Source organism: Leopardus geoffroyi, chromosome B1, assembly GCF_018350155.1.
Source record: "Leopardus geoffroyi isolate Oge1 chromosome B1, O.geoffroyi_Oge1_pat1.0, whole genome shotgun sequence".
Classification (NCBI taxonomy): Eukaryota; Metazoa; Chordata; class Mammalia; order Carnivora; family Felidae; genus Leopardus; species Leopardus geoffroyi.
The window spans coordinates 74,520,145-74,546,627 of NC_059327.1; the positions used below are offsets into that span (position 1 = coordinate 74,520,145).

At 37.5% G+C, this 26,483-nt stretch overlaps 2 protein-coding genes across 19 annotated transcripts in view; one reads left to right on the top strand and one right to left on the bottom strand.

Annotated features, from left to right (window-relative positions):
* ARFIP1 (ADP ribosylation factor interacting protein 1) overlaps window positions 1-12,305 on the bottom strand; it is a 129,016-nt gene extending 116,711 nt beyond the window's left edge. For 2 of the 15 annotated variants that reach the window (XM_045465626.1, XM_045465642.1), the window contains exon 1: window positions 12,095-12,248. The gene's annotated coding sequence lies outside the window, so the exon portion shown is untranslated. Of the gene's footprint in view, window positions 1-11,959 lie in introns of all 15 variants that reach the window. The other 13 variants (XM_045465618.1, XM_045465603.1, XM_045465592.1 and 10 more) reach the window with 10 other exon arrangements.
* Window positions 12,306-12,357: 52 nt separating this feature from the next.
* On the top strand, window positions 12,358-22,728 carry TIGD4 (tigger transposable element derived 4). 4 transcript variants are annotated; one of them, XM_045465509.1, is made up of 3 exons: window positions 12,358-12,718; window positions 19,186-19,271; window positions 19,588-22,728. In XM_045465509.1, exon 3 carries the CDS (start codon window positions 20,129-20,131, stop codon window positions 21,662-21,664), a length of 1,536 nt encoding a protein of 511 aa, XP_045321465.1. In that variant the 5' UTR covers window positions 12,358-12,718; window positions 19,186-19,271; window positions 19,588-20,128; the 3' UTR covers window positions 21,665-22,728. The 4 variants fall into 4 exon arrangements, with proteins under 4 accessions (XP_045321465.1, XP_045321448.1, XP_045321457.1 ...); XM_045465492.1 differs by lacking the exon at window positions 19,186-19,271; XM_045465501.1 differs by lacking the exon at window positions 19,186-19,271 and having other exon boundaries at window positions 12,358-14,688; window positions 19,588-22,523.
* The last annotated feature ends 3,755 nt before the right edge of the window (window positions 22,729-26,483 follow it).

The window sequence follows — 26,483 nt, forward strand, 5'->3', positions numbered from 1 at the left end:
CTAAATATCTATACATAGGAAAGTGACTGAATAAACCATGGCACAGCCGGAGAATAGAGTACTATGCAACTATTTAAAAAATGAGGAAGATCTCTATGATATGGAGAGATTTCCAGGACATACTGTTAAGTGAAAAAAACACAAAGCCCAAAAATACTTATAGGTATACTACCTTCATGTAGAACAAAGGGAATATAAGAAAATACATGTTTCTGTTCATTAGAGCAAAAAGAAGTACAAGAACAGAGAGACACACACACACACACACACACACACACACACACAGAGTCCAAAGCAGGCTCCAGGCTCTGAGCTGTCTGCACAGAGCCCAGCATGGGGCTCAAACCCATGAACTGTGATATTATGCCCTCAGCCAAAATCGGAGGCTTAACCGACCGAGCCACTCAGGTGCCCCTCTAAATACCATTCTTCAGTAAGGAACTGTAACTCTTAGAAGAATTGGTTGATTCTAAGGCTGGAGCAGGGAAAATACAAGATGAGTCTGGAACATTTTCTGGTGTCAGAAAGGAAGGAGAAGTTAAAAAAAAAAAAAAAGATGAGAGCCTGTTGAAAGAATACAGGAACCAACCTGAAGGAACCCCTAAAGGCCAATGCTAGAACAAACTGAGCAACAAAATAACTTATGATAATACTGTATTTAGACCCATAGATTAAGACAAATGAGTCCATACTGATATAAATAGCCAAATAAATAAGTAAATGGGGGTAAAGAGGCAATACTTCCATATGACAAAGTCTCAATTAATAAACATAGAAAAGAGGGAAACAGAATCACCATCTGGCAAATACCACAGTAATAAATGTTGCAGACAAGATCCACTGATAGATGCTAAAATTAGAAGGCAAAAGTTAGAGAGGAGAAACAGGGTTTACATAATTTCCAAGTATCTCCCACAAGGTACTTACGAACTGAAAAGGGAAAGACAATAAAGGAAATCATGGTTTGTAGTGAAGAAACTCAACAGATATAACTTAACCAAGTGATCAAGTAATTACCAGTAGTAAGATATAACATCATAATCCCCTTGAAACACTGCACTGAGAAGGACACATCATTTCTGTGATATTCTTGCCAAAAATGCATAAGCTCAGGCCTATCATGAGAAAACACTGGACTAACGCAAACTAAGGGATGCTCCACAAAATAACTGATCAATACTCTTTAAAAGTGTCATGTTTCCTAGATAGGATCCTGGAACAGAAAAAAAGACAACTGAAAATTTAGTGAAATTCTAATAAGGTCTGTAGTTTAGTTAATAATATGATACCAATGTTAGTTTCCTATTCTTGATAATTATAGTTATGTAAGATGTTAGCATTCAGGGAAGTGGGGTGAGGAATCTAAGGAAACTGCACTATTTTTGCAAGTCTAAAATTAGATCAAAATTAGTTTTTTAAAAACAGAAAGAAATTCTGAACAAAGGTTGAGGAATTACCCTTAGAGAAAAGTAGGAAACCTCTTCCACCGAGGGAAGAATGAAAAGGAAGAAGGAAAGGAAGGAACCCCTGGAGATAGCAAGAGTGGAATAGAAAACAGAAGAAAGTTAAGGCAATTCACTTTCGCTGTCTTCTACTTTCTTATGAAATAGAAGTTATCATCTGCTTCTCTGTATTAATCAGTAGCATCAATTAGGAAAATATATCATTATCATCCAACTGAAGAAAAGGTCAAATAACCCTGGACATAGAGAGAAACAGGAAATCAAATTTCTGAGAATTACAGAGATAGGTACTAAATAATCTGCGTTTTATTGATATTCTTTAAATGCTCTGACCTACTTCACATTTATTTTTTAGAAGTTTGTTCATAAAGTTTGATAACTAATATACATGGGGAACAAAAAGATTTAAAAAGTTAATGACTTCTAGTTTGTACTGTTTAAGATACATGGTTTTTGATCTTTACACATATTCAGTTATCTTTAAAAACTGTTTTCAAAATAGAATGATAAGCTACTCTTTCAAAACTACCATTGATGCTCAAGCCTCTTAAGCAAATTTATACTGCAGGCCAAAAATGCTTCAGGTCATCTCTGGGGCTCTGATTCTATAAATCAGCCAGAGGTACTCATTAACTAAAGAGTGTTAAGAACAAATGACCTTTGGCGTGAATTATTAATGAGCACTAGAAAAAGTGCTTAAATAATATCACCCGAAGTTTATAATTCATCCAACTGTCTGGGATTATTTTTTATTTTATTATTAAAATCATATTTTAATTTCTATAAACTGAATAAACTAGATCTATCCAAGGAGAATTTATATAAGAACTTTAACCAGAATTCAATGAGGGAGAATTCTATACCCTATAATACTTAATTGCATTTAGGTTCTTCCTAAGGACCCAAGAAAGAGAGGCCAGAAGGTACCAAATTTGCCAGGATACTGGAAGAGGAAACAGAAGATTCTATGGATGCCAGAAAAGAAAAAACTACATTTACAGTCTCCATGTTGCCAATGAGTTAAAGACTAGAAGTTAGAAGTCTAACACTAAAGGATGTATGTATGGGATGATATTGTTAAACAGAAACCACGAATTTTTCAAATTAAGGTACTCACATACCACACAGAGTCTGAAATGGTGTGCTCAAGGCACAGGAAGGCAAATAGAAACAGGGCAGAGGTAAACAGGATAAACATGGCACATCATATTGGAATGAGAATTTACATTCTTTTTATTAAAATAAGTACTATAATATTATGGGATCTAAAACAAAATTCACTTGAATAAAACAATATACATAAGTCTTCTAAGAAATTTCTTGAAGTTTTGTAATAAAATATGTGTCTCCAAAGAAACATCGGGGGGGGGGGAGAAAGAAACATCTGAAGAGGGATACTTCCTTCTAGAGGTACTTTAGTAAAAACGTTGGAGAAATACTATAAATAATTATTAATATATGTGACCAAGGAGTTCTAACTGGTGAGATAAGGACAATGCTAAGGAGGTAAATACAGAAAATTGAAAGCAAAAAGTAGCAAAACTTGGGCTTGCTTTAATTTAAATTTGCTTAGTTTCTTTAGACTATTGTATTGCTGATATTCCAGAGACTGGTTACCAGGCTAAATATTAAAGAAAGTTACTCTATTTCTTTCATTCTTGATGGAATTTATTAGAATATGTCTAGCTTTTCTCACTTACGAATAAACAGAATGGAAAGACTTGTTTTAATTTCATAATTTAATACTAATTTTAAAGTTGAACTAACTTACAATAAAAAAACTTAGTTAAAACATATAGTGACATTAAGTAACTACATGTGTTCAGAGTTGAAAAATAACATCTAAAATACAGAAGCTTTCTGCTGTAGGCAAAACAATTTAATTTTCTTTTTTATGACAGTAGTCTTAACGTCAGGAAAAAATCCTTTTCCCTACTATCTAATGCAAATGATACTGAACTAAAAATGGTTTACAACACAATATGTTCAAAGTACAATTACATTCCCTTTCATAAGTATAATAACTAAATAAAAGTAAATAAGATAATAACGAATCATTTACATTATGCTGCTGCCTTATGTCAACAATTATCTCATATCTGTAAAAGCTATTTTACCATACACCTACAAGTCCTTTTAGTGATAAGATTACATTGCTCATCAGTCTAGACAATTCAAAAGTAGAAAGCTTTGACAAAATATAGTTAATTCCCCATTATAGGTAATAATGGGAAACAATTTAAAAATCAATATTCAGGGGTGATTGGCTGGCTCAGCTGGAAAAGCATCCAACTCTTGATCTTGGGGTCATGAGTCTGAGCCCCATGCTGGGTGTATAGATTACTAAAAACAAACAAACAAACTTAAAAAATAATAATAAATAAAAATCAATATTCAACTATTCCCATCTCCACCATCATTACTAACTTTCAACCAAGTAATAAAATTAACTGGGAAAGTCTTATTTTCCCCATTTAGGTTGTGTTTCAGAGAAACTAATGAGAAGTAAAATGATAAGAGTCTCAAAACTAAAGTACTTCCTGAATTCTTCATAGATAACTAGTTGCGTTCCAGAATATTAGCAGTGAGGCCAACCAAGAACCGAAAGAACTGGGGAGTTACTTTAATTCTGTAACTAAATTCCCAAAACTATATAAAGTAAACCCCTCAATATTTTTTTCAGTGGAAAAAAGCTTCAGAATAAAGTAAGAATACAGCTTAAACACAGACACAAATAGTAACATATAGAAAAATTTATAGATACGCGTATTTACATGAGTTGGTGTATATTTCTTAGAAGCAACTGCAGCCAGAATGAGCACACATAGTGCCCAGATATTGGTTTCTAATACCATTCTCCAGTAAAGGGAACCAGCACTTCTTGGAGAAATAGCTGAGTCTAGGCCTGGGGCAGGAAATATACAAGATGAGCCTGAACATCTTGTAGTGCCAGAAAGTAAAGATGTGCTAAAAAAAATCCCAACAACAAACCAAACAACAAAATCCTCACAACGATAGGGATATGTCAAAGGAATATAAAAACGAACCGAAAGAGCTCCCAATAGCCAAAGCTAGAGTAATCTAAGCAACAAAATAAAGTACTACTGGATTATATAACTCAAAGTATAAAATGAATATCCACGAGTCAATATTCGTATAAATAAATGACTAAATAACAAATGAGGACAAGGAGACAAATTTCCCTTGCAAAAGAATTCCAAAAAATTTATGTACATACTGCACTGTTAAGAAGGTGGAATATAACTCCCTACTTCTTAAGCATGTACTGTTGGGGAAGGAGTAACTTTACAGAGGACAAACCTAATAAACCCAATCTCAAGCCAGGGGACTAAGTCAACAACAACCACTGATAATATTTACTCTTTATATAATGAGAATGTCACTTTATTTCTGTGGGTCTTCCTCCCAAAAACATATTATCCAGTCTAATCCTAAGAACAGCACCAGACAAACCTCAATTGAGGGACAGTCTACATAATACTTGACCAGTAACTCTCAAAACTATCAACTTATAATCAAAATCAAGGAGTCTGAGAACTGGTCAAAACCAAAAGGGCACATGACAACTAAATGTAATGTGGTATTCTGGAACAGAAAAAGGACATTAGGAGAAAACTGAAGCAATCTGAACAAACATTAGTACATATAAATATTGGTTTATGAATTGTGACAAATGTACCACACTAATGCAGTATGTTAATAACAGGGGAAGCTGGGCATGGGGTATACAGGAATCTCTACACTATCTGCAATAATTCTAAAAATCTAAAATTTTTCTAAAATAAGAGCTTATTATAAAATAATCTAAGAATACTGTGTTATATGTTATAGTTTTTAATAATTAATATAAACTTATATTAAGATTTTTCATACACTTAAGAAACAGTATAACTCAATTTAACTACTATTTTAACTACTATATTAAAAATAGTTATATTCAAAATCCTGTAGTCTAAAACTTCATGAACTGAAATCTTTAATACTATATACTTGGAAATTCAAGCAATATTTAGGCATGAGGTACTGAGCAGAAGATAGGGATCTAAGAACAAGTCAAAAAAGAATGTAAGATTTGGTCCCTATCTTCATGGAGTTTGGAGGCATATAATCACACACAAAATGTAAACTGTAACTGTGGTAAATGTATGATCGGGGTGGTTAGAGTATTCCCTAAGGAAACAAAACTTCTGTTGAAGTGTGAAGGATAGTTAGGAGCTAATAAGGAGCCTTGTAATGGCAAGGAGCAAGACAAGTACAAAGGACTAAAAGGTGGCCAGCATAGTTGAAGTGGAGAGTTAAGCAGAACATGGTAAATGATGAGGCTGAGGGCAAGGATGAGTTAAGTACTGTTAAGGAGTTTTATTTTTATCCTAGAAGCAATGGGAAGTCATAGAAAGATTGGGGAGGAGAGAAAAGTGACAATCAGATACGTGTTTCAAAATAAGCCACTATGTCTCCAGGATGGATAATGGATTAGAGAGGGGCCAAAATAGAAGTGAGCAGAGACGAATGGAGGCTACTATAGAAATTTCAGGCAAGATGATGGTAACAACTAAAGTGGTAGCAGTGGAAATGGAAAGACGTAAACAGATTCAAGAGATATTCAAAAAGTATGAATAATAAAACTTGTTGATGGTAACTGGGAAAGGGAGTTATTAAGGATCACTCCTAATTTTCTGTTTTGCACAACTGGAAAGATAATAGAGTCACTCACTGAAATAAGGAGCAAAGAAAAATGAACATTTATTTTGTTTTGTTTTGTGTGGGAGTGAGGGGGGAAATCAATTTAGTTGTAAACATATTGTATTTGAGAGAACTTTAATATATTCAACAGAGGGTGCCAACAAGGAAGCAAGATATACAGGCCTAGAGCACAGAGGAGATCGAAAACACACCCTTAGAAAAGCTGTCGTCTTTAGCCTAGAAAAGCAGCTAACTATAATCCCCAAATATCCAAGAAAAACATTAGACTTTGACCATCTGGATTTAATTAAAACAAAAGCTGAGAGAGAACATGGCAATAATATTTCATCAGCTAAAACGAAAACTGCTAGGCACCACGGGAAATACAGAGTTTTTTAAAATCTTGGTTCAATAGTACAGTAATTATGTCACTAATCATGCAGTATTTTAAGGTTTTAGCATGGCTGGCGAACATTGTTGGGAATGTTTTATACCTGTGCTGTCCAATAAAGTAGCCGCTTAGCTTCATGTGGCCGCTGAGCACCTGAAACATGACTGGTGTGACTGAGGAACTGAATTTTTAATCCTAGTTTATTTTAACCAATTTAAATACCCACACGTGGCTAGTGGCTACAGTATTAGAGCTGGTTTAGAATTTCTTCATCTATTTCATCTAATCCCCAACAACTACCCTGCAAATTAACTGTGAGTGGTTGTGGGTGATAGAGGGATTAGAGCACTAGAAACTTTCATTCCATCTGCCCACTACATTATTCGAATTTTAGTTTCAAGAATATATATTACTTGTATAATTAAACATATTCTTAATTTTTAAAGTAATTAATATGCCACATAGAAAAATTAGGAAATACAGAAAGAACAAAATAAAAATAATCTGTACATCTATCTTTAAGAAATAATCTGCAATTAACATTTACTCATATCTGAAGAGGATCTGTATTTTTAACACTTTTGTTAGAAGTACTTGTAGCACAGTGGCCCAAGTTATTCTCTGAGTTTTATCACATTACTCTTCTCTCCCACCCCCATCTCCAAACACCTCGGAAATCCTTTTAGACAGCCACTATCTCTAGAACTCAACCTTGAACCTGCCAAAAATAAACACAGTCCACTCGCCTGTCTCCCTTTATTACCATCACCCTTTGCCACTAATGTCACACACTTTAACTGGAACCCAATCTGTACCCCACAATGTCATGAAATCATTTAGTCACTATCATGAAAAGAGTACAAGCTTTGGAGTAGAGCAACTGTGACTGTGAGTCTGTGGTTCTCCTTTTACAGCGCCGGTGACCTTGGACTACTTACTTCTGCTGGTTTCTGTACCTGTTTCTTCATTTGTCAATAGAAAATAAGAATACTTAGTATACAGTGTCTATAAAGCATAATGCCTAGCCAAAGTAGCACTTAATAAACGACAACTATTATGGACTTAGGACTGCTCTACATGCCCTGAAGGTAGTAGCACTCAAACAAAACAGATAGGGGGCTGGCCATCCTGGAGGCTACATGCCACTGATTTAACCCCTAGGGACTCTTTCCACCTGGGATTTGAACTCCTGATCCATCCCTTATTAGGTGTGTGACCTTATACAAAGCACTTTAGCTAAAATCTCAATTTCTTCATTTCTAACATGGTAATATTATCATATCCACTTGATATGGCTAGAATAAAACTATGTATATGAAAACTGAGTATATGAAAGTATATAAAACTGAGTATATCAAAGTGCTTTGTAAATTATTAGATGCTAAATAAACAGAAGGTATTAAACAAAGAGTAACATATTCCTCTTGTCCCAGACAAAGCTTTCCAACGAGTATGCTGAGAATGAATTACAGATGTGCTGAAATACTGACTGCCCCCTCAGCCTTCAGGGAACCAGAGAGAGCCTGAATATAGTCTGCCCTACAAATATAATCATTTTCTATGTGTGCCATGATGCAGAACAATTTGGAAGCCTTGCTCTAAAATACTATCGCATGCTAGCAGAAACTGGAGTTGGCTAACTGACTCTCTCCTCTGTATGACTTAGGCTTCATCACAAGTTCCACTGCTCTTACGATCCTGCTTCAAAAACAGTGCCTCGCAGTTCCCTAAAGGGCTAACGAAGATCAAGGAGCTGTTTAGTCCAATGCTATCAGAGATATACAAAAATGAAACAAAATGAAAAACTCTTAGATGAGAATATGGCAAAGATATTGCCATATTTTCAAAAAAAGATTAGAGCAATTTCCAGTAACACCTATCTATGACCACCGCAAGACAAAGGTTTAGAAGTCATGGAGAAGAGGAGAATCAGAGATAGGAGAAAGAGAAAAGGAATAAAGGAAAAAGAAAACATATACTTTTGTAGAAAACAGCTGAGAATCTGCAAGAATCTGAGAATTCAGTGGCTTCCATGTTTGCCTAAAGGTAGTAGGCCAAAGATAACAAGATTATTTTCAGATTCTTTTGTTTTATAGTCTTTTTCATACATCCTAGAACTAATGCTGCTGCATAGTTTTAGACTGTCATGGTCCCTAAATCATCATCTTTCATTATGTAGAACTACTCTTTCCAGTGGGTACATACATTGTTAGTTTTTTCATACATGGCCATATTATCTTAAATTCCCTGTTGAATTTATTCTTATTCTTTCCTTCATCCTGAGTTTATTCCTTTCTCCATCCCAAATTGATCATTCTCAAATGTATTTATACCTCCAGAATCTCACAAAGCCAAGTTTATTACTTAAAACCTTTTTCTCATTTACCACTCTTCATGTCATAAATGCACATACACTCCATATACACACAGATTTATATCCATCCTGATGGGAAAACTCTACCAAATAACACTCCATAAGCTTTCTACAAGTTCATTTCTTTTGGTCATACTTTTAGATAGGACATTCAACAAGGTGTTCATCTACTGAAGATTATTAAGGGAAAACATATTCTTTTCTTAACAGCTGATAGAGAAATCAGGTGAGATATCCCGAAGTCATGCCAAAAACAATGTAACGGAAACACAGCAGAAGCAGTCTAGACTAGACTAGTCTACTAGGTTCAATCCTGGCTCCATCAGTGTAATTTTGAGCAGATTCCTTTGGCCTCAGTTAATTGTTTAGTTTCCGTTTCTTCATCTATAAAAATGGGGATTTTAGCCACCCTGTAAAAGGTGCTGTGAGGATTAGATGAGATAATCACATAAAGCAATTAGCATAAGGCCCGGCACATAGTAAGCAAACAAATGTTAACTGTTGGTATGGTGTCAGATATAACCTATCTTCTGACTCTGTCATTACCTTTTTAGAAAGAAGCTAATTTAGCATAATCCTCTCTTTATGAAATTATGTTTTCTTCTCCCCCAAGTGAGGATGCTAGACAGCTGGAAGTTCTCTTACTTTGTGAGAAGAATCTAGTTGCTCTGCATGAGCTTATGACAAGCTGTATAGGTTTCTGCAAGTGTCAAACATTTTACAACTTCAACCCTCGACCAATAAACACTTGGCAACCAAATCGGTAAGTTCAAGTACACACTCTAAACTCGTCTACATTTGGAGGGATACTAACTTTTTTACATGAAAGAACAATCATTAAAATACCTGATATAGAATAGAGGGAAAGGGGATGACTAGATAAGCAGCAACATACCAAAAGTTATGAACCACACTACTAAACCATCTTATTTGCCATTCCTAGCAAAGCCAAAGTCTAAAATAATGCCTCAAGTAAAAAACAAGAAAATGAAAGCATAGGATAACCAAAATGTAATTTTTTAATTCTGAACTGTACCAAGTAGGATGGTGATATTTAATACGTATTAAATAATAATAAACACATTAACTTATAAACCCATCGGATCTCCGCAGCATTGGCCACAAACAGCTATCCCTAAAAAGAAACCTCAAAACCACAAATCAGGAACTAAGTAAGTAGGCAGTCTTACTTCCTTCTCTAGGTCTAGGAAGGAATTTAGAAACGCAGATGTTTTGAAGTAGGTAAGAGATTTCAGTTTAAAGCCTAGAATCTCTGCATTCTACTCTCCCAATACAAGCTATTTACAGTTTGAAAAAATAAAAAGCTCCACAAAAAAAAGTTGTCATTAACTTAAACAAGACACTAAGGAATAGTTTTTAATCTATCTGGAGGTTATGTATTTCTTAAGAATTTGGTTTTTTTCAAATGGACAATCCCCCCTACCTCCCTCCAAAATGCATTCAAACAAAACTGCACATACTTTAAAAGGTGGGGATGAGGAAGACCCCTGAAAGTTACAGACTTCTAGACCATGGACCCCACGCATAACTCATGATTAAGGCAAACTAATTTATCAATTTGAAAAGGAATGAAAATAACTGAGGCAGAGATTTTCATACAAAAAATAAAATCAGAAATATTTTCTATTTTCTCAGGTAATGAGCATTAGATGTGGTGGTTGGGAGAGGGTGTTGGTCATGTTGAGCAAGGAAAACAAAAAACCATGGGACAAACAAGAAAAGTAGAGTTAAAGCAGTATTAACACACAGTCCATTGTAGTCACTCTGAGACAGCAGCAATGAAATGGCCTGCAGCCTTAACACAGGACTGTTTTAACAAAACCAATTCTGGTGCACATTTCCATGCCAATGAAGTTAATTAAATGGCTAATGTTAGCACACCCCTGTAGGTCAAAGCACAAGTTTATGAAAAGTCCTGTAAATATTCCATTTTTCCTTATCAGATAAGAGCTGAGTTAGATGGAGTGCTTGGGTGGCTCAGTCAGTTAAGCATCCAACTCTTGGTGTGACCCAGTTCATGATCTCGCCCTGGTCAGACAGAGCCCAGAGTCCAGCTCTGAGCGCGGAACCTATTTGAGATACTCTCCCTCCCTCTCTCTCTGCCCCTCCCCAACTCGTGCTCGAGCACGCGCTCTCTTAAGGTAAATAAATAAACCTTAAAACAAAAAAAGAACCAAGTAAGAGAAATCATGTACTTTAATCTAGGAGAAAACAAAGGGAGGGTACAGAAATCCTAACAGGGAGTGGCTTAAGATCTGTAGGAAGTATCAACTATAAACTTTTTGAGATCAATGGGTACAAGAGGGAGATGAAAGCAAAACAAAGGAAGTAATAAAAAGGGAAAACGTCTAGAAGCTGTTCTTTGAAACAAAACAAAACAGAACAAAAACCTCTTTCCTTTTCCTAGACACGTAAACAGTAACTTGGCAAAAAGGAACGGATGAGAAGACGACAGCACGACTTCCTTCCCAAACTCCAGCATTCGTTGGCCGTCCTCACAAGCACAGTCAGACTTGGGACATTTCTTAGGCAAGGCTCCTCCCTGCACCACTGCCCAGTGAACTTCTTGGAAGGACTACCAACTATCTCCATTCCTCTCACTGCGGGAGAGAGGAAGTAGGGGATGCAGTGAGCGGAGGAGAAAAATAAAGCCTGGACACCAAACCTGAAGGTGGCCCACTTCGAGACTTAGCCGAGAAAGACCTGGATCCTGCCACCCCTTTTCCCACCCAATGCATGCAAGGATGAGAGGGCGCAGCCCTGCAAGGGCCAGTCTTCCCTTTCCACCCGCTGTTTCCGGGACACCGGGGGTCGGGGCAGAAACCAAGTGCCGAATACTTGGGCAGATATGTCACAGACGAGGAGCAGAAGTGTCTAGTGAAAAGTCTGGAATGGCAAGCTCCACAAGCAATGTGTCCACCCCCGCCAACTACCTCAGACCAGCCTTCCTCCTCCCACCCCCACCCCCCTCCCACTTCTTTCCCGGCGGGCCAGCACCGCCCTCACCTGTCTGCGGGGAACCCGGCAGCTCTCACGTCGAGGATTATCTTTGCCGCTGCTCTCCGGAATAGCCTCAAACCTGGCAAGAAGTGAGCGGAAACGCGACCTAGGCCTTTTCCTTCTTCCCTTCCCCCCACGCACCTCGGATCCTCGGGGGCGGGGAGCAACTGCAGCTGTCACCGCCTCACACTGACCAACCGCCGAGGACACACAGACCGGCTGCCTCTCAACCCGGCCTGCAGCACCAGCACAGAGAGCAGCGGAGCCGGAAGTGAGGAGACCGGAAGTAGCGTTGTCCTTGGCCCTGGACGGCCTCTCTCTCCCTCAATCTGGCCCGACCCAGCCACATCTCGGTGGTGCCAGCGCGCTTCCCTTGAGGCCTCCTCCGCCCCACTCCTGGAGGCTGGCCCCGCCCCTCCCGTTGCGGCCCTAGCAACCACATCCGGGGCTCCGCCGGCGCCGTTGCCCGGGTAATTTTCTGGCTCCGGCCGGATCACAGAGGGGTGTGCGCGCGGGTCCCGATGCGTCTGCCGGAGCTGGGAGCTTGGGAAGGGCGCGCGCGGGTCTGGTCTTGAGTGGTCGGAGGTCTCCAGAAGCCCTCAGCATCCCTTCTTTTTTACTTATACACCCCAGCCTCACGCGTTAGGCGTTCCCCCTGCAGATGGTGAGCCGGCGGCGGGAAGGTGGAGGTGGACGTAGCTCGCTGCCACGCGTACCACAGGAGAGCCAAAGCTTCTTTCTCAGCTGCTGGAGAGCACTTAGAAGGTTGTTTCAGTCCCGCGGCGGGTGGGAGGGTGGAGGGAATGCGGGGTTAAGGGAACAGACGGGATGCGGGCGCCCCACAATCGCTTCCCCAGTGCCTGGAGCGCCCCACTCCGGCTGCGTCGCTCACGTCCACCCACTTCAGGAAGACCAGACCCCCAAGCCTGGCATCCCTGAGTTCTTGTCACTTGCTGTCTTTGTGATCACTTTCTGCACTGCTCTCTCGCTAACGGTGGATCCCGGATACTTTTCTTTCCTGCTCCTCTTTCTTTATCCGTATGACTGATTTCTGCTTTATTTGCCCGTCCCATTTCTTCTTAAGCAGATCACTGCCCTCTCTACGGAAACCGCCGAACAATCCTTTTTCTCAGAGCCCTTTGTAGTTTACTAAGTTGAGACCCCGACCTGTACTTTGGATACTCTCCCCATCCCCGGAACTGAATGGAGGCAATGTATGGCTGTGCAGTGGTGCTAGACATACCTGAAGCTCGTTTGCCTACAGTACATACAGTTGATCCATCCACATTCATCCCCCTTCAAGGCTCCGGACTGCATTTCCTTTGACAGCCTTGGGTGCTCATTTTTACCACTTCACTTGTAGAAATGCGAAGAGTAACGGTGCATTCCGTAGAATTTACCATTCATTTACGGTCTAAAGACCGTACTTCTTACCTCCTTTATTTGTCATACTAGTTGATGATACATTTTTAGTGGCTAAGTGCCCAAAGGCAGAATTCTGCCTTTACAAATTCTAGGGAGTTTCAGCATAGTGAATCGTATATCCCTGTACAAATATCTTCCCCATAGCCATAAATGGTTAATACCCACGACAACGCAAATGTGTCAGAAGTGAATAACAATATTTATCAGCTGAGATCTCCAGGAGACTTCCTCTGACAAAAACAGTACTCAAGTCCCAAAATGTAAATCTATGTATAAAGGACCCTTATCTTAAGTGGCTCTGTCCCTAACAAAAGAGAAGAGCAAATATTTATGCTAGTTCACTTAAACTGTATCTTCAGTTCTATAGCCCACTGTGGAGTTTTCTGTTTAGAGCCATCCTGTTAGTCTTTTCAATTGTAAGAAAAGGATCCCAATCTAGAATAATTACTGCCGTTCTTGTATAGGAACAGAATGGAGCATAGTAGCAAAGTGCAAGTATTCTTAGAGTTCTGGAAGGGTGACTAGGAAGAGGTGCATGGCTGAGCTCAGTCGTGCTTGAATGACCTGTAGGTGACTGAGTTGGCTGGTGTCTTAACGATTCCTGCCAGGTGTCTCTTGAGTTCAGGAATGCTTAACTTCATTAGAATCCGTCAGTTATTAAATTAGGCTCAGAGGTGTTTCTTACATTGGAAGGGTGGACGCTTGCTTTAATTATTTGTCCTTAGCTGGATAGTTTCCTTGGCAGCTGCTGGCGGTTTTGCTAGAGATTCTGATGGACTTGGAACCACTTGGAACTCATCCTAATTTCTGTTTAGTGAAGGTGCTGTTAATCATGTTAGGTACTTTGGTCAATGCATTTCTGGTACTGTGCATGATTAGTCCTCATGCATAGTACAGGGCGACACACAGGATTAATCTTCCCATGACTTCTGCTGCTCCGAGGGAAATTAGAATGTAGGTTGGCTCAAAGAAAACACTGGAAGCTACTTCAGCTGGTGATGGAACACAGTGAAATACTATGAACTTTATTTTGGAAAAAGAAAGCAGAAGCTGGTATTTTTTGATTTGGGGGAAATTTTTGATTCTAACAGAAAGTTCTTATTTTAAATCTAACTCTGCTTAGATGGAGACCTACCTTCCTTCCTTTCTCTCTCTCTCTTTCTTTTCTCTCTTTTTTTTTTCTCTCTCTCTCTCTCTTTTTCTTTGCCCTAGAATTTGGGGAATTCTGCCTGCCCATTCTCTTTAGGAAGAATAGAAGATTACTACTTTTCTCTAAATTGACATCTGTGTTTGGAGAGGTAAGAAAAAAGGTAATAGTTGTCTGCCATATATGTTTATGATATGGAGATTATCTATTCATTTACCTTTGTACTGCTATTGGCTATTATTCAGCTTTTGCAAAATCAGGTGCCACTTTTTCACTTGGCTTATGGGGAACTCTGACGGCCTATATTTCATTTATTGACCAAGAAGGAAAGAGGGCAACAGGTTAAAGAATATTATTCCTTTCTGAATGAATTAAATGTGCATTCAACTTTTTTTCTTTGCTTTAGATGTTAAATACTTTATATTGTTTACAAATAATACTTTCTCAAGAGAAAGTAAGAGGTGCTACCTTCAAATCTTTTCTAGGGGGATTCTGGTAATGTCACAATAATTTTATCACTCTCTCTCATCAGCTCCCTTTTCATGGAGACATGTTGTGATAATGATTGCACAATGTAATTCTCTGGAAACAAACCCTGTGTTGGAGGGTACTGATAAATGGAACATTTAAGAAGCCTGTGAATAGTAGTATGATTAGAACATAAGAGTAGAAATTGTTTTAACTACAAAGAGAAAAAAACTGAAGTTATCCATAATTCCGTTATCTAGAATTAACACTGAACATTTTTGTCAATGTCTTTTTTCTATAAATATATATTTTTCTACATTTATTTAACAAATTGTGATTTAGAACCTACTGTTTGCTGAGTACTAAACACCTTAGGAATAGCCATGAGCCCCTGTCCTCATGTAACTTTCAGTGTATGTTGGTTTTGTTGGCATACGGTTTTGTATTTTGCTTTTTTCACTGAATATATTATGGAATTTTCTTCCAATCATTAAATACTCTCCTTCAGTGGCTCAGTAGTATTTTAGCATATATATTTCTTAATTTATTTACCTAATCCTTTTTGCTACACATTTAGGTTCTTTCCCATTTTGTCTGTAATTAAAACAACAGTGGGAGGAATATTGTTGTATGGTAAAATTCTATGATTGCCAGTGATTCTCACTTTGTATAATTCCCTCTCATTTGAACATGATAGGATATCATTCTCATTGTAATGTTTTCTTACATGTACAAGGGATTTTGCAGAAGCAACCAGTTGACTTTAAGTTCATCAACAGGGAGATAATCTGGATGGGCCTAAACTGATTGCATGAGCCTTTTAAGAGCAGAGAGTTTTCTCCTGCTGGTTGCACCAGAGAAGGCAGAGAGATTCGAAGCATGAGAGAGATTTGACAGGAGAAAGGTTCTCTGTTGCTGAAATGAAAAGGGCCACAGTCGAGGACCTGAAGGAGGCCTCCAGGAGCTGAGAGCAGTCTCTGCTAACAGCCATCAAAAACTCAGGGACCTCAGTCCTACAACCACAGAAGTTGAATTCTGCAAATAACCTGAATGGACTTGCAAGCAGATTCTTCCCTAGAACCTCCAGATAAAAGTCCCATTTGACTAACATCTTGATTCTGCCTTGTGAGATCCTAAGCAGAGGACCCAGTTGAGCTCACCTGGACTTCTGACCTGCAGGACTGTGAGATAATAAGAGGGTATTGTTTTAAGCTACTAAATGCAGAAATAGGAAATGAATAAATTTGTAAGCTAGATTATTTTTGCATCTCAAATTATTATCTGGGGATAAAATCCTAGGCATGGACTTGCTGGATAAAAGTGATGCACATTTTTTAGATTTTTGTATCATGTTACTAATTTGCCCTTTGTAAGCTTTATACCCGTTTATATACCGCCTCACAACCTATGTTATATTCTGGCAAACACTAGATACTGCCATTCTGGTAGGCAAAAACAGAAAACAAAAAGGGTATCTCCTGGTTTGAAAGAAGATTTACATTTCTCTTATTACCAGTAGAATTGATTATTGTTTCCTTTACTTGGAGTTCACTTGGTAAGTCTTTTTTAGTGACTTGCCAATTCTTTTTCTTTAGGTAGCTTTACCATTGACATGGAGAAAATAGTATCTAATGTGTACGGTATTTTTCTGCTGTAATATTTTCATGGAGTAGAATGATTAATGAGCATAATTGAGAGAATGGGTACTTCTGAGAAATATTAGCTACTGCCATTACTCCCTGCAAGAAATATCCCAGGCATTATACTGTGCGAGAATGGAAAATGTTGTCTTCATTGGTTAAGCAGTATTGGTGCCTTGTTCTTTTCTAGGGAAAAGAAGTCTGGCTTGTCTGGCTCAGCATCAGAAATGTGGTTGTTTCGGGTATAAACATATATTGTATATTACCATGGAAAATTATAGGTTTCACTCTTGTTTTAGAAGGAAATATATACTGTTAACTCTCAGAAAACAACTAAGATCTTCCTAAATGAACATCATTATTTTCAGTTTGATCAAGATAATCACTAATCTCTGTGTATATTATATTGCTGTATTTAAGAGGGAGTGAAGGAGGAAATTCAAGTTATTTTTTCTCTAATCCTTGTTATTTGAGATGAGAGGGTTTATTTCTAACAAATGAAATAAGGCAGAAGGAAGAAAGGAAGGAAGGAAGAAAAGAAGAAGAAAGGAAAGAACAGAAGAAAGAAGGAAGGGAGAAGTTGGGAGAGTCCCTTTTTCTCTTGGAGAGTAGTTCTGTGTGGTTTTGTCTTAAAAAATTGTTTCTTGCTACCTCAATTTCTAAAGGTTGGTATCTTCCTAATAAGAGTAAGATATTTAAAAATGTTTATTTTGAGGGGTACCTGGTTTGCTCAATCTGTTGAGCATCTGACTCTTGATTTTGGCTCAGGGTCACGGGATCGAACCCCTATGTCAGGCTCCACACTGAGCGTGGAGCCTGCTTAAGATTCTCTCCCTCCCTCCACCCCCCACATTCCCCCCCCCTGCCCCTCACTCCCACTTGCATGCTCTCTCTCTAAATTTTTTAAAATTAAAAAAAAAATTTTAAAATGTTTATTTTGAAGCAATTGTAGATTTACAGGGAGTTGCAGAAATATGTATAGGGAGGTCCCATATATGAGCAAATTTGTTTTGTTTGTTTGTTTGTTTTAGTTGAATGCTCAAAGCTTATTTACTTAGAAAGGTCAGCCCACCCTAACGTTGGGATATGGTTGCTATTTGTGTTCACAGAATTCATAAAGGCCTATTCTTCTGTAGAGGTTTGATGTTGCTTTGTTGTTGCTGTTGTTGGGTTTTGGATAGGCATTGCAAATGCTGCCTTGGTTGGGTGCTGGGGACACAGAGTGTACAACTATTATCAAAGGAGGCCACACCAGTGTGATCCAAAGGCACCGTAATATAGTGAAGAGAATGGTAGATTTTATATTAGTGCCCTCAACCACGTTATAACTACATGAGCTTTGAAATTCAGTTTTATCTTCCTCCTGAGTTGTTTGAAATACAGGAAGTAAAGGTGTTTGGAAAATAAAGCCCTGGGCTATCATAATTATTATTAAGGTCTTTTTACAACAACAACAACGAAAATCCTTTGCTGGTTGTAATTCCTATAATAAAAATTACTTTTTTTAGACAACAAAGGCGGAGGAATGTTGACAAAAAGTTTTGTCGAAAAATTTTGTGCAAAAAATGCATATGACATCTTGAAACCTGGGAGAAGAGAAAAACTAGAGGAATGGAGTGCCCACACTATATCACACAGCAGGAACATCTGCTCATCAAATTAGCTTGTTACCTTGGCCTGCAGTAGGCCCGAAGCCTGTAGATTCTGGTATAGTAGGTGCTACCTGGGAAGGTAGGGGCAAGCTTATCTGGTCCATGTGACTGTTCTCACAGTACTGTTTGATTGAAGAAGATCTCTGCTTTCAGTATATGTTTAAGGTGGGATTCTTGCTTCAGTTTGCAAGTAGGATTTTGTAAAATCTTTGAATTGTGTAGATTGACACAGCCAAAGGGACGTTAGAGAGAAAATAATGATAACGAGATCATGACCAGGCATTCACTGAACACTTTGCAAGGTGCTAAATACTGTGCTGAGTACGTCACACTCTCTCGTTGAATCTCATTGAATGTGCAATGACCCTGTTTGGTAGGGGCTGTAGTTACACCTATTTTACAAACAAGGAAGCTGAAGCTTCAGATGGTTAAGTAATCTACCCAGGATCCCGTAAGTACTAAATGGCAGAATCACTTGTCAACTCAGGTGTGGCTGGCACCAAAGCCCATATCCTTACACTATAATAAGCTCTATTTTACAGATAAGGAAGTGGAGGTCCTGAGACATTAAGTAAGACCCATGGTCACTCTCCTTCTTACTCTTAGTCTAGGTCTTTTTCTGCTTTATACCCTTGTAAGAATTTGCTTATTCCTATGCATTTTGTCAACTATTTCTGGCCTCTGCGCGTCTGGCTGGTGTGTCGAGTTGATGGAAAAGTTACTAGGTTTGTAAGCATTTAGATCAAATAAGACTTGGATTTCTAAAATTTGTAATCGAATCACTTGTTTTGATTTTTAGTGAAGCCTTTTCTACCAGACTCCTATAAAGGAGACACTGTCTCCCATGTGCTATTAAAAGTTGAACCTTGTGACTACTGTCTGACTATGTTTTTCTTTTAGAGGAGTCAGAGGGGGCAGGCTATGACTTCATGTGAAAAATAGCCACCAAAGATCTATCCAGCATAATTTTTAGTTTTTTAATTTTGGTAAGTGCCCATTTTTAAAACAGATTAAGTTTGTCTGAATTATTTTGAAAGTATATATTACAAAACATTCAAAAGCAAGTGAGAATTGAAACGCATAGAGCAAAGCTACAGGGCTTTTTACCGAGGCCGTTTAGGAGGTAAGCCTTTCTCCTGGAAGCTTTGGTTATTATATTTTCAGAAACATGGTCCCATTCTTTTCTTTATTATTAAAAGCATAACTAATTAGTATAAATATTCTTTTTGATATTTGATTGACACATAATTGCTAAAATAAGTTGTTTTTTTTTTTTTTTTGTTTTTTTTTTACATTTTCAAGAGGCAGAAGATATACCGTCAGGTCCTAGAAGGAGTCTACCACTTTCTTCTCTACCCTGAAGAGACTTGGAAATTAATGGGTAACATTTTGCATGAAAATTACTGAATGCTATTCCTTCTTATCTCTGAGGCCTTCTGTGGAGAATTAATAGGAGGTTGAGTGTGCATGGATAAAATGGATCATCTTAAAGGATTGAAGTTCCAAAAATATATCAGCAGGACTGGACAGGTTTGACATAATGAGATTTCTATTTTAGCTTGACTTCTGGAACTCTGAATAAACTATAAACTGAGCTGCACAGGTCCTGGGAAGGAAGTTTCTCTTCTAAAATATTCTAGTTGCATATAACATTTTCCTTATTCAGAACCTTTGAAAAAATATATTTACATCTCAATTTCCTGAGAATTAAGACTAATAGACACTTGCCAACTTTTAATATATGAAGCGGGATAGAAAGCAGGAATTTGTATCATTTTGGAAAAGAAATTTAAAGAAACAGACACCAGAAAGACGAGGAATCTCTACATAAGCACTGGTTGAGATGGCAGAAGCTTCTGTGGATGCCTCGACTCTGCCCGTAACAGTGAAGAAAAAGAAAAGTTTATCCATTGAAGAAAAGATCGACATTATAAACGCAGTAGAAAGTGGCAAGAAAAAGGCAGAAATTGCAGCTGAATATGGAATAAAGAAAAATTCACTGTCTTCTATTATGAAGAATAAAGACAAAGTTCTAGAAGCCTTTGAATCTCTGAGATTTGATCCAAAGAGAAAAAGACTGAGAACTGCTTTTTACACAGATCTGGAAGAGGCATTAATGAGGTGGTATCGAATTGCTCAGTGTCTAAATGTACCAGTTAATGGTCCAATGCTACGTCTAAAAGCTAATGATTTTGCACAGAAACTGGGACATAATGATTTTAAGTGCAGTAACGGTTGGCTGGATCGCTTTAAATCCAGGTACGGTTTAGTATTCAGAGCTCAACCTGTGGAAGCTACAGGTGTTTCAGTAGACCCTTCAACTGTCTGGCACCAAAATGTACTTCCTTATTATTTAAATGATTATCATCCTAAAAATGTTTTTAATATAAAAGAGACCGGGCTGCTTTATCGAATGTTACCTACAAATACATTTGCATTTAAAGGAGAAACCTGCTCGATTGGAAAGTTATGCAAAGACAGAATAACTCTAGTGGTTGGGACAAACATGGATGGCTCAGAGAAACTTCCTTTGCTCATCATTGGAAAACACAGAAATCCACATTGTTTCAAAGGTATAAAATCATTGCCTGTGTGTTATGAAGCTAACAGGATGGCATGGATGACCTCAGATGTGTTTGAACAATGGATGCGGAAGCTCGATGAGAAATTTCAAGCCCAGCAACGAAGAGTGGTGATCTTTGTTGATTCTTTTCCTTCACATCCAGAGGTAAAGAACCTAAAGTCCATTGAGTTAGCATTCTTTCCGTCATGTGTATCTTCCAAATTTATAGCTATGAAACAAGGTGTTATTAAAAGCCTTAAAATCAAATATCGACACTGTCTTATCAAAAAATTTTTAAGCTCTGTTGAAGGCAGCAAAGAATTTACATTTTCCCTACTAGACGCAGTTGATACTTTGCACCTTTGCTGGAGGGCTGTAACCCCCGAGACTATTGTTAAGAGCTATGAAGAGGCAGGATTCAAATCTCAAAAGGGAGAAAGTGACAAGACAAATGCAGAGACAGACACTGGTCTTGATTTGGTTGCCCATGCTCAGGCAGCAGGTGTGGAATTTCCTGAAGGTTTATCTCTAGAAGAGTATGCTGCCCTTGATGATGATTTGGAGACCTGCGAAGCGGCACCAAAAGGTGATTCTGTATGGACCGAAGAGAGTAAATCAGATGAAACTGGGCTTTATACTTCTGATGAAGAGGATGATGGTGGATCTCTAGGAACTGAGCTCCCTTTACCATCAAAAAATGAGGCCATAACTGCTTTAGATACTCTTAAAAGTTTTCTTAGAAGTCAAGATATGAATGAGGAGCTTCATAATTCTTTAGCAGACCTTGAAATTTTTATTAACTCATCATCTAAATAATTATTTGTGGTATAACATCTTTTCCTAATGTATTTTACTAGATAAGGTATATGAAGGGAAACTACCACTTAAACACAAAAAATTTAAAAACTAGCAATCTTTAGTTTAATTGCACATGTCTTTGACCTGAATAGCAAAGTTGCCCTAGGTAGATTAAATAAAGAGTAAATAAATGAAAAATATGAATTTCAACTTACCAAGGTTTTGGGGAGTAGAAACTGTATTACAGAGGCCTTGTACTTGAAATATATGGTACATATGTCAAAAATAGAAAACTCTCCAGCTATTTGATTCATACAGGTTGAATTGGTGATTGCTATTTTTCTCTTTTTTTTTTTTAAAGCACAAATCATGTTCTAGAATATTTTAATTTATCTACCTCGTCTAGGAAATAAAATATCTATTACTTAGATATTTATTTTTATAAAGACATATTCTAGCCTCATATCAAGTATTAATTTTAAATTACTTTATTTTTCTTGTAACTAGTTTATCTTGCTAACAGGAAATTATGAATAAGCACTGAAAATAAAACCTGACCCAATTATATACCAAAATGATTAAAAATATATGTCTCACTACTTTCCAGTTATTTCTATATAAGGTCAAATGAAAGACTATGACCTTATCAGATTCTTTCTGTCATCTATAACCAGAAGATGATATAGTTTCTTCCTAATATTTATACGTATGTGTGTACATTTAATAGAAAAATACATTACTGAAACATTTGTTAAATTCTTATATTTTAATAAGATTACTCTTGAAAAGTATATATGAAGATATATATGCAGTTACTAAAAAAGAAAATATCTTATGTGGTTCTTATGTTTCTAATTTTAACAGCTGAAACTTTTAATCTATAATATTTAATTATTTCTTCATTTTACTGAATTTTATTTTCAGGAAAAACTGACTGTTTTCAGCATATTTTGATATATTTAGTCTTTTTTTCTTTCAAATTGTATTAAATTTCTGTTTGAGAAAGTTTTGTCTATAGAATATTTGAAAATACTGTATGAAATTATTTACTCTCCATAAAATCGTCTTTAAAACTAGAAAAATATCATGTGTCAGACTTTTCTGTTGTTACATTTTAAAAGTCATGCTTATTTAATGTATTACATATAAGTTAGGGTACCCTTTGAAAAATATTTTGGAAAAGTGTAAAATGTTATACAGATTATTTTTATTATGAATTATTAGTCTGCCAACATAAGACACATTTAGAAGGAAATATTTATAGAAAGTATTTTTATTTTCCACTGTTGATTTACTCTGCTTTTGAGATTTAGTAATAGTAAGCCTTAAAAATATATTAAGCTGAAGGAAATTTCTCATAGAGTGAAATATAGATTACTTAAGCTTAATTGAAAACATTTTAATTAATGATTTAATTTAAAATTTTAGCGTGATTGGAATTGTGTACCTAAATCATGGACCTTAATCTCTCTTAAGAGCCCTGGCTGTAATTAGAGTACCTGGCATATATCCAGCCTTTAGTAATTCTTTTCTCTCTCTTTCTCCACTTGTTTCATACCATCTTACTAGCAAATGTTCTTATTTAACCATTCCAGATATTCTGTGACATAAGAATTATTACCTCCATTTTTGGTAAGGTGAGGACATTGAAACCTGAAAAGATAATTTGGTTAAAATCTCAGAACCAAACCCAAAATGCAGTAGTTCACTATCACCTAGACCTATGTTCCTCTAACTATACACCCCTCTGCTTCTTTTCTCTACTCTGTAAAAGAAAATTCTGTTGTTTTTTTCCCTTGAGTTTAGGAACCCGAGGGTGAAATATTTCAGAGAATATGCTGGATCTATGCTGATAGTTCAGTTCCCGAGATCTCTCCTGAGAACACCGAGATAATGAAACACTGGGACCTTGTGAGTGGGTAATCCTGTACCACTGTAACACAGAGGCTCTAGGGGAGTTCAAACAAAAATACTTGAAACAACTTTAATGTCCAAATGCTGAAAGTACCTACTGTTTTTTCTCCTATATGACATTCCTTTTTTTTATTTCTGGGGCATAATAAATCTAAAGGTGATAAAGGAAGATAAGGCTCCTATAGAGAATTAGAAAAAGATGCCTGCATATTTATTTATTTATTTATTTATTTTTTTAATTTTTTTTTTCAACGTTTATTTATTTTTGGGACAGAGAGAGAGACAGAGCATGAACGGGGGAGGGGCAGAGAGAGAGGGAGACACAGAATCGGAAACAGGCTCCAGGCTCTGAGCCATCAGCCCAGAGCCTGACGCGGGGCTCGAACTCCCGGACCGCGAGATCGTGACCTGGCTGAAGTCGGACGCTTAACCGACTGCGCCACCCAGGCGCCCCGATGCCTGCATATTTAAATTTAAACATAAACTTTAAGTTATTAATGTTGTATACTCTTCTGTGTAGTTTACAAGCTGTATACATTTAAACTATTTTCAGAACAATTTTTTAAAATGTTTATTTATTTGGAGAGAGAAAGAGTGCAGACGATCAGGAGAGGGGCAGAGGGAGAGGGAGAGACAAAATCCCAAGCAGGCTCTGCACTGTCAGCACAGAGTCTGACTAGGGGCTGAAATTCACAAACTGTGAGATCCTGACCTGAGCTGAACTCAAGAGTCAGACGCTTAACTGACTGAACCACCCAAGTGCCCCCAGAACAAATTTTTTTTTAATTTACTTTTCCCAGGACAATCCCTGCATACCTCACTCCTGATTTATCTTCTCCATACATAATCAGCACAAAGTTGGGACTAAATGTCACTTGTCTTTTCAGAAAATAACTTCATTTAGCAATTCACCTGCTTTTCAGTTAAATATAGTATTGTTTTTATTGTTCTTGCTATATAAATTTTTACTGTTACAACAATGTTTTTCCCTTTTGTCTGCTTCATCAAGCAACAAATCTTATGTTGAATTTAGGACACTGTTTCACTTCACTAGTGAAAGGTTTGGTTCAGGATAAAGTAGGACAATGAGTAAACCAAGGCCTATGGGTTTTATGTTTCCTGCCTGGCTTCTCATCTGGACCTAAGATCAAGTGTAAAACCTCCCATTTACTGTATACAAAGCAGAATAATTGGCAGGGGGGCGGGGAATAGGGGAGGGAGAATTGAAGGAGAGCTTCTCAAGCAAACACCTCCAATGTGAAGGGAGGTCCTTTTTCAATCATTGGCTCAGTAGGGACTCCATAGAGACTGGCAGAGAGAGGTTTGTCCCTTAGGGGAGGCAGCACACACATCTGCCAACAGGTTCAGAGTCCGGTGGTGGGCCGGATCTTTGGGGTCACCTAGAGCTACCTAGCTAAGTACAGCATGGCATAAGGCAGCCAAGAAACTACTAGTAGCTGGGAGGAATTCCTACCATCGGAGGAAAGACAGGCCTAGGTTGGGGGACCATAATGTACATCACTAAGTTCTCAGAAAAAAAAATTCTTCAATGGAATAAATTAAATCTAGTCCAGTTCAATGCTACCTTGCAAAAGACATTTCATTTCTCCAAATAGCAGTTTGTACCACCCATAAAATGAGACTGACACTTCATTTGAATTTATTGAGGATGAAAGAAAATTATGCAGATGAATACACTTAGCAAACTCTAAAGTGTTCCCCAACTATAAGGTATGACTAGAAAGGCACCTCTGTGCTACTACTTCCAGATAGGCTCAGATATTAGCCTTGTGGTCACTAAATACCAATGACAATTTTCCCATTGACATTCTTCGATGCAATAAAATAGGGAATTCAACATTTCTAGGAATATGCAATTTATCTGTAGAACTAAAACATTTTCACTTTGAATGAGGGAATAAGGTGACTTAGAAACTTTTAAGTTTTCCTGAATTGCTCCTTATGCAAAGCATTTCAGCAAAATATTGTAGACAATTGCTCACCATATGCTCACATGACCTCTTTGTGCCAGCATGGGGGCGAGGGGCGAGATCTCTTTTGTCTCTTCTTACAAGAGCACTGATTCCATCATGAGGCACCCATCTTCGTGATCTCATCTAACCCTAATTACCTCCCCCAAACCCCATCTCCAAGTACCATCACACTGGGGGTTAGGGCTTCAGTGTATGAATTTTGAGGGTGACAAACATTCAGTCCATAGCAATTACCTAGTACCAATAAAGGCATTCACATATTAATTAATATGAACTTGCTGTATCAGTTTCCAACTTGCTATAAACTAAAAGGGTATGTATATTACAGAACCTATAGCTATTAGCAAGTTCCTTAAAGTTTATAAAACTTTAAGAAGAAATGAGGACATTTTTCATGGCCTTCAATAAATGGAACTACAATTTGAATACAAATTGAAATACATATGTTTGTTTCTTCTAAGTTAATCCCAATCAAAATCCCAATGCAGGTTTGTTGAAAATTTTGCAAAATAATTCAGATTTTTTCCAAAAGAATAAGTATGTATTGATATCTAAGAAAATTTTGGAAAATAAAAATAGGGAGTATTTGACCTATAGCAGAATTTTAAACAATATGGTATGGGCAACAGAATTAATCGGTCAATCAAAAGAAAAATATATGATGTCTAGAAAAAGAAAAATAATATGATAAAAATAGCTTACATTTTTTTTAGTGTTTATTTTTGAGAGAGGGGGAGAGGCAGAGTGTGAATGGAATAGGGCAGAGAGAGAGAGAGGGAGACACGGAATCTGAAGCAGGCTCCAGGCTCTGAGCTGTCAGCACAGAGCCCAACGTGGGGCTGGAAATCATGAACCATGATATCATGACCTGAGCCAAAGTCGGATGCTTACCCGACTGAGCCACCCAGGCACCCCCAAAGATGGCTTTT